The 12,569-nt window shown below is 34.2% G+C and overlaps 1 protein-coding gene across 20 annotated transcripts in view; it reads right to left on the bottom strand.

The window, feature by feature from the left end:
- FUT8 (fucosyltransferase 8) overlaps positions 1–12,569 on the bottom strand; it is a 100,765-nt gene that overhangs the window by 36,497 nt on the left and 51,699 nt on the right. For 14 of the 20 annotated variants that reach the window (XM_086893898.1, XM_086893886.1, XM_086893891.1 and 11 more), the window contains 3 exons: positions 11,258–11,674; positions 2,865–2,980; positions 2,555–2,720 (listed from right to left, as the gene is read on the bottom strand). In XM_086893898.1, the coding sequence (XP_086750024.1) occupies positions 2,555–2,720; positions 2,865–2,980; positions 11,258–11,460 (485 nt within the window). In that variant the 5' untranslated portion in view covers positions 11,461–11,674. Of the gene's footprint in view, positions 1–2,554; positions 2,724–2,864; positions 2,981–11,257; positions 11,675–12,569 lie in introns of all 20 variants that reach the window. The other 6 variants (XM_086893882.1, XM_086893879.1, XM_086893878.1 and 3 more) reach the window with 1 other exon arrangement.

Raw genomic sequence — 12,569 nt, forward strand, 5'->3', positions numbered from 1 at the left:
AACCACAGAAACTGAAGTTTAGCATCTCTGAGAAAGCAAGTCTTAATCCATGACACAGCAGGCTTTCCTCACAAACAAAACAAAATAAGTATTAGTCTCCTTCCTTACATAGCTAACTCATCATTTCATACCCACCTCTTTGTTCTCTCACATAAGGACAGCATGAAAAACTCCTTTAAATGCTTATAATTAACACTAATCTTTCTAATCCAAGCATTAGATTATAATACATATTGGAATTTCTGAGATATCTGTATGTATATTTATATGTGTGTGTATATATATATATATATAAAAGTAATACCATCTGCACTTGCAGTGTTCCATTTATCTAAAATATAACTTTTTAAGACAGCTCTGCACACAAGAGAGCATTTAGCAACAGGTTTAATCCCTTTAAAAGAATTCAAAAAATGTACATGTACTTAAAAAAACCAAACGAACAAACAAACAGTAATAAGTAAAAAAACAAAACAACAAAAACCCATACAAACAAAACAAAAAAAATAAACAAAACAAAAACAAACAAACAAAAAAACAAACAAAAAACCCCTGTGTTTCTACAGAGTGAATGAGAACATCTGATTTGCTCATTCCAAACTTATGCTATGTTCCTTTCAGAGAAGTGACCAGATGGGCAGTGTGCAGGGAAGATGAGACCGCTCCTTCCCTGGGGAGCTCCTGTGCATTGTAAGGGAAAAGAACACCCCAGAGACAGCAGTGCATCACTTGCCAAAGGATGTGCACACAAAGAACTGGGAATTTTCTTGCAATTCAAAAAACAAGACTGAAAGATTAAAGGGAAAGAAGGAGACAGCTTGACCTCAAAGGTGCAGGAAAAAACTTCCTCAGGACTAGAGGCAACCAAGAAGTTCATTCAAGTGCAACACAAGATAATTCTACTGCTTGAAGGCAACACAGCAAATGCACCAGGAACGCAGGCTGAATACTGTAGAAACATTTTTGTATCCATTTTTTTCTAATGCAATTCCTCTGAACTTCTATAGTGTAATCAGATTGTCTAGATTCAGTTTAATAAAAACTAGTTTATGGCTGTTTGATTTTAGCTTAAATGACTTTGGTCTTCTTTGAGGATACACAGATATTCTTTCAGGTCTACACAGATATATTACTAAGACTAAAGAGACTACAGATTATTCTATATTTAATAACCACCGTGACAACTGAAAGAATACTTGTACTCAAAACAAAAATCCTCAGAGGAAAAGAAAAGAGCAGTTGTGATTGCTTGCACCATATACCAACTTCTTTCAGTACCACAGTGAGATTCATCTCCCAACTTCCAGAGGTCTACAGGGCAGTTTTATAATTCAATGCAAAGGAGTTTATGCACCTTTCGAATGGGTTTCACCTCATCCTGAAGTATAGAGAGATGTGAACATAAGGGTGTCAGAAATGCAAAAACTTGCAAATTAAGACTTAATGAATTAATAATCATTGGTGTAGAATGGAAAGGACCAAGGAAAAGGACTCATCCTGGGAGGCAGCAACATAAAACCCTTCTGTCATCAAACACACACATTATTCAAGGTTTCACTGTGGTGGCTGCCTCATCCTGGCTTTATAAACAGAGCAATAATGTGCACACAAGTGATCGTGTTACCATGACAGATGTCAGAAAGTCTGCTATTAGACTACTTGTTCCAGTCTTTAGCAGAGATAGTCTAAAAGGCACAAAAGAATCCATAACCTAAAGTTCAAGAAGCCCAGATGGAAATAACTTCTATGGAGAAGAAATATTTCTGAGAGGAGATAAATATTGAAACAAACTGTCCAGGGAAGAGGCAGCTTCTCTGTCAGTTCACTGTTCAAGTGAAGATCTCAAGCCTTCTGGAAAATTCTGCTTCAGCCAAGCACTACTTTCATTTCAGTCAAATATATAAAACTGCACTTGGCAGAGAACTAATTGGATGAAATTTAATCATGTCTTTTATATAAATAATAACCCTCAATAATTGAATAGTCCCTTCTCACTTTCAACTCAATCAATCTGTGACAAAATGGATTTTGGAACTGTGGAATAATAAATTACAAAATTTAATGGACTACACTATTTTCCCATATTAATAATCAAGTTCATATTGTCTTTATGTTTTAAATAGTGTTTGCATTATTTCTAAGGAATTGAAAATTCTTATGATTTTTTCCCTTTACTATATTATTATTTTCAAAGGCTCTTGCCTTATTACTGATGTTCACACATGGAAATCACAGCTTTTTTCAGGGCATTGATTTAAGGTAGTATATTTAGTTAATTCAACTATTTTTGTACAGCTGTTTACTGATGAGTCACAAACTGTCATTGCAATCCTGTTGGGAACAGAGTTATGTTTAAAGACAGATGTCAATGATTTTTTAACAGTTCCTGGATTTATTTTTTTCAGCACGAACAAAACTCATACAGAATATTTTAATATAATACAAAAGGTACTCCCTACAATAAGGAGGCCTGATGATTGACAGCAATGAAAAATATAACTGCCACACATCTTTGAACAACAAAATGACAGTTAAATTAAAGGTCAGAACCAACCTTTCCTGATGACCCAAATCAGACAGAAATTCATCAATGCGTGTTTGCAGTTCATTTCCTTCTAGATTTTTCAACTTCTTCAGTTCACTCTGGAGGAAAAACCAAAGTTCCTTAGCCCCATTTTCAATCCTCCTTCTCAGTACTTCATGGTCTTTTCCAAGGCCTTCTACTTAAAAAAAAAAAAAAAAAAAGGCATAAAAGTATCAGTATGTGTAGCTCAATTACTTGTTAAGAAGCCAATACATCTGTGACATGAAATACCAAAATACCAAAACTTGATTTAGAAATAAAATAAAACTTATCTACCAACCATCTCCAGTCCGCTTCTTATAGTTTTCTATCTGTTCTTTGGCCTTTAGAAGTTGCTCCTCTAAAGCATGTACCTTTCCTGCAGCTGGTCCCTGATCAACGGGACCATCTGGTATCCTAGGATACAGAAAATAAAGAAATTGCATTATTTATAAATATAATTATTTGATAAATTATTTGCTTTAGCAATTCAGCTCCCCTCTCATTTTTATTTCATACTGTTTTATGGATAAACTTTCATCGGATTTCCTTAAAACCAGAAGAAATTAAACATATTTGCATGAATGAGATTTTAAAAGCACAATTCCATAGAAGAAAAATAGTGCACAACACCACTGCAAGGTACGATTCAGCCTGATCCTTGTGTTGTTTACAAGAATTCCACTCACCAACAAGAACGATCCAAGGCTCTGCTGGTGAAAATAGCATCTGTGGCAGTTTAATTGTTAACCTGGCTGGAACACAAAGCCATTCTGCTCTTGAACCCTGGCCATGTGTTCTTAGAGAACCAGGGCTCCAGCACTCCATCTCCAGTTAAGTCTTCCTACACACCCACCCAGGATGATTTCAATGTACTGTCTGGACTGAGAACAAGATCCAACCTTCTTAAATGTACCACTATCATGATTTTTTTATGAAAACTCTAGTATTCTAAAGTGTAGATCACCTAAAAAAACAGCAGCAATTGTAACATCCATCTATTAAATTTCTGATATGTGAGCACAGGAGAAGTATGGAAATACATATCTGAAATCGGTGAGCTGTTTCATAGTTGAGATTGTTCATCATCTCAACTTGAATCCACATATTAATGAAGCAAAATTATTAAAGTTTAAAAATTAGATGCTAAGTTCTTTTTGCCTTACAATTTTAATGCAGGGAAAATAAAAGCCATTTTCATTTCAAGAGAAATTGCTTAAAAATCATTCCCCATTTTATAAGCTTTTGTAAGAGCTGACCCTAGAAAGAAAAAGAACAAGCAGAGGTGCAATGAGAAGCCTTTAGAACTGCAAAGAATACAGAATTTTTGCAGAACATGAAGATGATTCTTCCTTCATAAAGGAATATGAGCAAAAAAGCACAGATATTCTCTCCACACAAACACACAGAGCTTCACAGCACTGTACACAGGAAATGTCCTTGACAGACAAAAGATGCCTCCAGCACAGAGAAAACAGCGGTTTGAGGGAGCACCTTCCCTGAAAAAAAGAAATGACAGCATTCTAAATATCCTACTGAGATGTTATTAATTTTAATGTCTCTCAGGTCTGGATAACTAAATTCCAACAAAATTTCAGGAACTGATAAAAAGTTCATTTTTCCTGGAACAGCTGAAGAGAACAAATACCTTGTGTGAGCAACAGAAAGGTGCATCACATGAAGAATAGTATTTAAGCACCTTTTTTTCAACAGGGGGAAGGAGAGCTGGAAGAAGAAGCAGCTACATAGCCTGACAGAGATTTAGTAAAAAATTCTGCAGTCTTAAAGCTACCTATTGAAAGCTATCCTATCCCTATCCTACTAGGGATAATTAAATTACTGAAAAAAATATTTGTGTTTTAAAACTACTATTGTAAACAAAAAGCAATTATCATTAACTGCTCATACATCTGCTTTGTCATGCACTGAAGGAACAAGTATGTCAGAACTGTGTAAAAAATCCTAATCTTAAACATGTGCACTCCCTAAATATGCTGTTTCAACAATCCATTTGTAAATTTGTATCAACAACAAACTGACTGCATTATATCCTACTGAGATACAGCATTGTATTGCCATGTCCAGGACAATACAAACAGTCCTTTAAAAAGTATATTGAAAGACAATTATGTTCTTACAGTAATTTAAAACCACCAGATGGAAATGTGTTTGTGATCTGCCAACTTGGTACCACAATTTGAGTTGTGAAGGAACAAATAACCACAAAATTACCAGAAAAAAAATGAAACAGTTTATTTTGTACAAGTTACATACCCTAAAGGTAGAATCTGTGAAGAACAATAGGGTGAAAGGGTAGAAAATCATTACCATAAGAAGTCTTGAGACAGTGCACACATCCTCTTAGCATAAGGAAAGTCTGTAAAGTAGCAATTAGAGACTCCTACAGAAGGATGGTTGTGGATGATATTAAAGAAGCACAGTAATGTTGATCATTTGATACAATTAGATCTTAAAAAGAAAAGTACCATTTTGCCATTTAAGATTCATCTTCCTTTGGCACACTGCAATAAAAAAATTTATTATACTTAGACTGTTAGATAAAAGAGCTGGGATGGGGGGAGATATTCTCTAAGCTAGATTCTTGGCCTTCCAAAAATCACATCTTTTCAGGATGAAAATAAGATAGCTTATTCTTTTTTCAGTTGTGTCTCTACACCTGTTCCCTCATCAGAGTTGGAATTCCTGTCTTCCTCACTTTCATCCCACCTCAAAATTAAGGAAAATATTTTTCTCTGCAACCAGCACAGCTTGGCTGTTATTACCCTCTACTAGTACTTCAACTGTGCTGGAGATATGACAACATCTGAGGGAAAAGTGTTTGAATTAAAATCCTTGTCTAGTCTCATGGCATCCTGTATGTAGGTAACTTCTAGTGCAGGATATCCTAGTAATTATGAATAAGAATCTCTATTGAAAAACAGGAATTCTTACCAAAAAAATTTTTACCAAAGTCTTGACACCTATTTTACTTCTTAAAATATGAGAAGTGAGTTTAAAGTAAGTTCATCTAAACTAAGATGATTCTGAGCAGTGGAAAAACAGTAAGCATCTAGTACAGAGTATCTTTCATTTATTACAATGGTAAAACTGTAAATTAAGTTATGAACACAAAATAAACACCATTATAATCCACTTAAATGGTCAGTCAAGCTAATAAACCAAGTAGTGGGTTTATTTCAATTCTCAATAGTTACGAGGTGTGATGTTTGCATGCTGCTCCCTACCATCTGACAGCAAATATAAATTATCCTTTCCATAATCAACGCATCACATAAAGATACTACTGTATAATTTTAAGCATCAAAAAGATTATGTTGTAGGGATAATCTGTTTCTTCTTTGTCCCTTGTTAGTAATCTAGATTAAAAAAAAATAATTCTGTGTACATAATCCATATGACTGAAGCCACTCTCTCATCACCTTCAGGTGACAGAGGGGCAATGACAAAGCAGTGATCTCTAGTCTGGACCTCTGAAGGCAAAAAGAACCCCTTAAAATTAATCATAGTGACATTCAATTTAGCTAGAAGAACTGCCATACTGTGTAAAATAATTGTAAAAATAGTTTTTAAAACCCCATAAATTATAAAAACTATTCTAACCTTTTCCTATTTCCAAATATCTAAAAGGTTACACTAATTTATCAGCAAAAGGAAAAATGTAAGATTTCACAAGTTCACACTCAAGTACTTTCTCATTCTTTCATTTATATCCAGGTTCTTTGTATGGAGCAAGAAGGTTTATAACTAACTAAAGCCACATCAGAATTGCCTTTTCTTCTTTCACTTTTTCCTCTGCCCCAAGAAGAAAATCATGTTCAATTATTAATGAACACTAGCACACACAAACAAAAAGAACACAGGCTGTCACTTCATCCTTCTTAGATAAAGCCTCCTCAGTAAATAAAAATGAAAGAAAAGAGTCAATGTTATCTGCAAATAAAGAGCAAGCATCCCATATCAATTTAGATCAGCACGGCCCTGATCAGCACTGATTTATATCCACTGTACATCTTCCTTAACTCAGAATTGCACAAAGAACAGTAAAAAGAGCAGAGGTGCCCACCATTGAGTTCAATTATCTTCATTCTTCCAACATTAGCCTCTGCAAAACCCTCAGCTTCAAACTTGAGATATTTTAAATAAATGTAGTAGAAAAGTGTACTTTAGTATTTAAATTTTTATCAACCCAAAGCTATTCTTCAATCCAAGCCTCTTTAATGCTTTCTACAGGTTTAATAGACAAAAAAAAGCTGTCCAGAGTAATTGACAGAAGTACTTTAATAGAGTTGTTTATGATTAATTGATTTTGAGTTTGGATTCTCCACCAGCCTCAGCACCAGCAACATTAAAGCAACTCTAGTGCTTTTTCAAAATTAAAATCTGATCTCTTCTTTCTGAAGCTACACTCAGAACTATAAGAATAATGTGCATAGATAATGGTGTTTGGTTTTATGTGCTTGATGACATTTTGCCCTTTTCCACCTCTGTTCTGCTTTATAACACACGCTCCTAATTCAGAGTAAGAAACAGGTTATCATACTTATTAAAAGAATTGCAGGTTCCACAAAATGCAATATTTAAAAGACTCTAGGAAGCAAATATAGTCCAAATGTGATGTATTCATAACATGAACACAGTGTGAATCCATTTAACAAGATTCTCTATTTCCCTGAGGAGAACTCTGAAATTACTGGTTCCTAAACTGCCAGGTTTATCTTCCATCAAAATTCCCTAAAATATAAAGAATTGACTACCACCCAGTAATACACAAAGAAGTACATGAATACTATGGGGCATTCATGTATTGCAAAAATAAAGCAAGCTGAGTACAAGGATGAAGGCACGGCTGAAGGAACAGCGTCACAGTTTCCATCCAAGAAAATGGGACATTACAAAAGTTGTAATTTTCAACTCTCCTATTCCTAAAAGCCTTGTATCATCTAAAAACAACAGGGATAGTGTTTAGCAGTCATATCACAATCCTAGTGGTAAGTTAAACTTTTAGGTAAAACTACTGGTTTTAGGAAACAACGCTATACAATACTTTGATTTGATTATTACCTCCTCTCAAGTTTCCTTTAAATAACTACAAAAATTATCGTAAATATTTCTAGTTTTGCTGTCACACCTACTACATCTGTAATAAATGTCCTTAAAAGGGCTCTTCCAGGTCTACTGGATATAGAACAGTAAAACAACAACCTATAAAAAACTCAGATTTATTACTATTTTGCACTAATGAAATCTAGACTGCTTCTAAAATCAACCCAGATCTGCTCACACAATATTGTTTATAATCACATACATACTGTGGTAACACTCCAAACTCACTATACAATATTCATGCATATAATTTCTAAAACTCAGGAAATACAAAACACCTTTAATTCCATTTATCTTCTGTATCATTAATATACATCTGTGCCTCTTTCTAGCCCACAAGGAAGGTTTTTACAAAGCATCATATTGGCAAAAGAAAAACCATGGTAACTCCTCACCAAAGGCCTTTTAAATACACCATAAAAACTATGTAGTATGTGGTACCTGATGTAATTTCAAGTAATCAGAAGTGCACCACAAAAGTGTACTCAGTTCCCAAAGGAATATTTTTATTTCAGGCCATTTTCAAAAAGATGTGACTGTTCCAGCTTGCACACTTGCAAAGGTATATCTTAGAAAATAGTGAAAAAATATGCTCACCAAAAATCCTTGCAAAAATATGAACTACTCTTAACCAATATTGGTAATAAAATATTAATTTAAATTTTAAAAATCATAAGTTCTTAAGGACATATTTTTTAAAATCAAGCATTCAAATACAAATGGTTGCAGTGTGTGGGAAATAAACCAGAATAACCCAAACAAGTACCTATCCTTGCCCTTAAAACCCTAATTCTACCCCTTGTACATCTTGTATGAAATGAAGCAAGCAGGAGAAAATTACAAAATCAGATGTTATTTAAGAATCACAGAGCAAAAAAGGGTTAAGCAAAATTTTATAAAGCCTTTTCGCAGATACGATCTTTGTCAAGTTTTGAATGGTTGGTTTTGTATGCACATAAGGTATGTTCCACAAGGGACCTTTTTGGTTTCCTTTTTTGTTGTTGTCTTTGGGGATGAGGAGCTGCTACATGAATTGGCAGCAAAAGAGGAATCAAATCTCAGGGTGGAAAGATCACTTCTTTTCATTGTATGTTGGCATTCATAGAGAGAAGGATGGAAACAAGCACAGTCCAGCTCCTCTTCTCAACCATCCCCAAAGACTGACACTTTTATCAGGTGATGAGGGAGTCAGAGGAGTCACAGGAACCCATTATAATGGGAAAGCCCAAGCAATGGAAATGCCCTGAAATGCATTTTACCATTTTAACTGACAATTAAAGACAAAATACCAATTTTCTCTAACTTCAAAATGGAAATTAAAAAACTTAAGCTTTTATTAAACTACTAATTCTTGTAACCATACCTGCCTTTTGCCCCTTCCTGCCTGCCATAACTAGCCATTAGTAATATCACAACTATTCATTATGAATTTTCTAACATTCACAAAACTTCTTTGCTCACTAAAGTAAATTCTGTTAACCTGGAGCTTTTTACCATGCAGAAGTTTTATCTAATAGTGCCAAAATACTTTAACTAGTATAGTTACTAGATGTTTCTTTATTGTTCCAATTTTACAGGTTGGCACTCTCATTTTGTATAAACTCCTCCACAAGTAACTTTAAGGTCTTATTTGAAATATTCCTAATTTTTTTGGGGCATTATCTTAGCCCTGTTGCACACCATAATATATTCTATGTTTTAACCACAAAACATATACTGTTTCATCCTCTAGATAAAAATTCTTATTGGAAAAGGGCAGCAAAACCAAGTTTTTACCTCATGCCCTTTATGAGCTGTAGTGATGTAGAGAGTGCTGTCTTACCCAGTCAGATTTAACTGCCACTATCAGTTTTCAGTACAAAACAAAAAGTTCTAGCAATTAAATTATATTCAAATAATTGTTCCAGTCTTTCTGTCTTTGATCAGTAAAGCCTAAAATAAATTATATCTTTACTTTAAGATATAAACTGGAGCAAAAGTAATCTTTTCTCTCTAATGGGATTTCTGAAGTTAAGAGTTCTTTTGTTTCCATAATGTATGCTCACAGCAGCAGCGATCTCTTCCAGGACACAGATACTCAATCCATGGGCTGCTGGTTAATGTCTCATTTTAAACAGACACACTGCTACAAAACTATAAATGGGACAGTTTTAAAGCCAGCAGCTATTTTCAACACAGCTTATTTTATCTGGCAAACAAAGAAATGAGATACTGAAATCCTGTACCACATTATGATTTAATACTTTAATAACACAGGTTGACCAGGATACTTCTAAATACTATTTGTGATGTTTCTATGTAAACAGTACCATGGATTTGGCATAGTGAAAATAATGAAAAGGCCCTATATTTCATGCATCATTTCCCTCGAAGTCCAGTATTTCACCAATCTCAGATTACTTCCACAAAAACTACACCTGATGATCTTCCAGTCTCAAGCTGGCTCACTCCTGGAAAGAACTGACTACTGAACCTGGACATGTGTGGCTGTTCAACTGGTATTTAAAGTCATTTGGGCTTTCTCATGCTAAAATTTCAGATTCTCCTGTGGTTATGATATACAAACACTCTGAGGAAAGGTCTCAGAAATATTGTTAAGTAACATATTTAGAAAAGAGCTGGATGGAGTCCAGTCAACACAGTTTTGCATCTAATTCCAGCATCCTGACACCATTAATGGAATCACAGAGAAGGAATGTTGAAATACAGTTTTTCTTTTTTTTTAATAATAGGAAATTATCAACAGTATAAGCTATTATTTAAAACTTGCCCATTAAAAATGTAATATTTATCTGAATATAGATAAGGTTAGTGAAATATAGAAAGGTATTTAGAAAAATTATCACTGCCTCAAATATAGTTTAGCCTCTCCTTACACTTAGCATCTCCTGTCTCTACTACCTCCTTCTTGAGAGGCAAACAGTACCCTGCCACCAGTAAAATCATTTACTCTCTTCCAGTCACTGTGTAATTTGAATGGGTTATATTTCAGTGACTGTGTATTTGTAAAAAAAAAAGATGATCCTACTTTTGTACAAGTATTTCTACAAGTCTAGCAGCAAGGCAAGGAAGAAAACTTAAGATAAAAGAATTTGTAAAATGCAGCAATCTATTGCAGATCATCTTCAGCAAGTCAGCATTTATCCTCAACAAGCTGTACAAATGTTTACAGCAATTTTAAAACAAGCTCTTCCAATAACTGCATGCAGAAGTATAAAGAACTAGATGTTCTAATTTGTATGAATGTCATAATAACTGCACTTGTTTGAAGTTGGCATTGAGAGGTTGAACCACCTACAGAACTCTGTTATTGTGACAGTAACACTTCCACACCATTAAATGACTCCTAAGTAATGGTTACATCAGACCAGAGCTAAATGCACATTATTGATTTAAAAGTTTTGCAATATATTTTCAGCTACTTACAGCACAGATTGAAACACTTATATACACTTTTAAATGAGAAATATAATTTTGCAAAAACTCTCACAAAGAGCCCTTACAATTTAAATTCTGATATTTCATATTTCAAACATTTTCTGAACAGTTTTAATTACTTTGAGATCCTACCTGAGAGATTCTGCCATGCGCCTTAAGTCCTCATTCTGCTGCTTTAACCGTTCAAGTTTAGCAAGGATCTTGGATAATTCCCGACTGGAGTGATCTGGGTGCTCGCTGTCTCGTACCAGGTGCCCGCCAATATAAAAGAGTAAAGTTCCCCAAGCAAAGAGGATGAGCATAATCCAACGCCAGGAACCAGTCCATGGCCGCATTTTCAGAAGTTCAATTCACTCCAGAGCTGCTTCCACTCACAAAACAGCAAACATTTTCTTAGCTTGTACAAAGGTGGGCAATTCCAGTTCCTCTGCTTCAACACATTGTACCAGGGAAAAGTTCTTTTCAGTGTTTGTCTTACTGCAACTCCTTAAATAAGATTCCTATAAGGCTGTACATACAAAGAATATTGCATCATTCTTCATTTATATTCTGTTGGAAAAATAAAAATAAATCTGAAATTATAATTCTGATATGTAAAAATATAGTGGACTGCAATTGAGCTAAATGCATTGTCATTGGCATTCAAGAATGACAATAGTCAATGTTACTACTTTCTGTCACAGAGACAAAGGAAAAAGCTTTTAACTTTCCACAGAACATTATGCTGAATTCACAAATGAATTACAAAGAATATGCAATTTATCTTGGCTTTGAAATGGCCAGAGGAAATGCTGCTTTTTATAAGAGAAATATTTACCATTTCATGACATTAAAATAGTTTAAAATAGTTTAAAAGTCACTCTCTGATAAACTTGACATTTTTCTTTATATCAACACTTTAATTATAAATCTTTTATTAACTTTCTTCTCCATTTTTATCATGACTGCCACTCTAATAAATGAGTTATAGCCATTTTAACATTTAGTCTATTCTGCTATTTGCAAGTATTTAAAAATCAGGCATGACTTTAGAAACACTTCTCTGCTGTTTCAAAACTATCAAACCTATTTTGACAGGTTATTATTAGAACTATTAAAAAAAAAAAAAAAGCAGAAAATGCTCCAAGGGTAATAATACCTTCTCTCACAAATAAAACCACCATGCCATTTTAAAAAAATCAAAATCACCTCAGCTCATAGTCTACTTGGCAAAATATCATTTGATTAGGGAAAAATTTCCTCATCTATCTAGATCAAATTTTAACTGACAGCATGTCCAGAGTCTTCTTTAAGTGCTTCTCCCCTCTCTTCCTCTTTTTCAGCAATGTAACATTTCTACCTTTTTTAAAGGGCACATATATGCCATTCTGACTCAATTTTCAAACTAACCCATTTTCTGAATTCTCAAATGTCTAAATCCACTGTATTTCCTCTGAGATACCAT

The sequence above is a fragment of the Cyanistes caeruleus genome, chromosome 6 (assembly GCF_971803275.1).
Source record: "Cyanistes caeruleus chromosome 6, bCyaCae1.hap1.1, whole genome shotgun sequence".
Classification (NCBI taxonomy): domain Eukaryota; kingdom Metazoa; phylum Chordata; class Aves; order Passeriformes; family Paridae; genus Cyanistes; species Cyanistes caeruleus.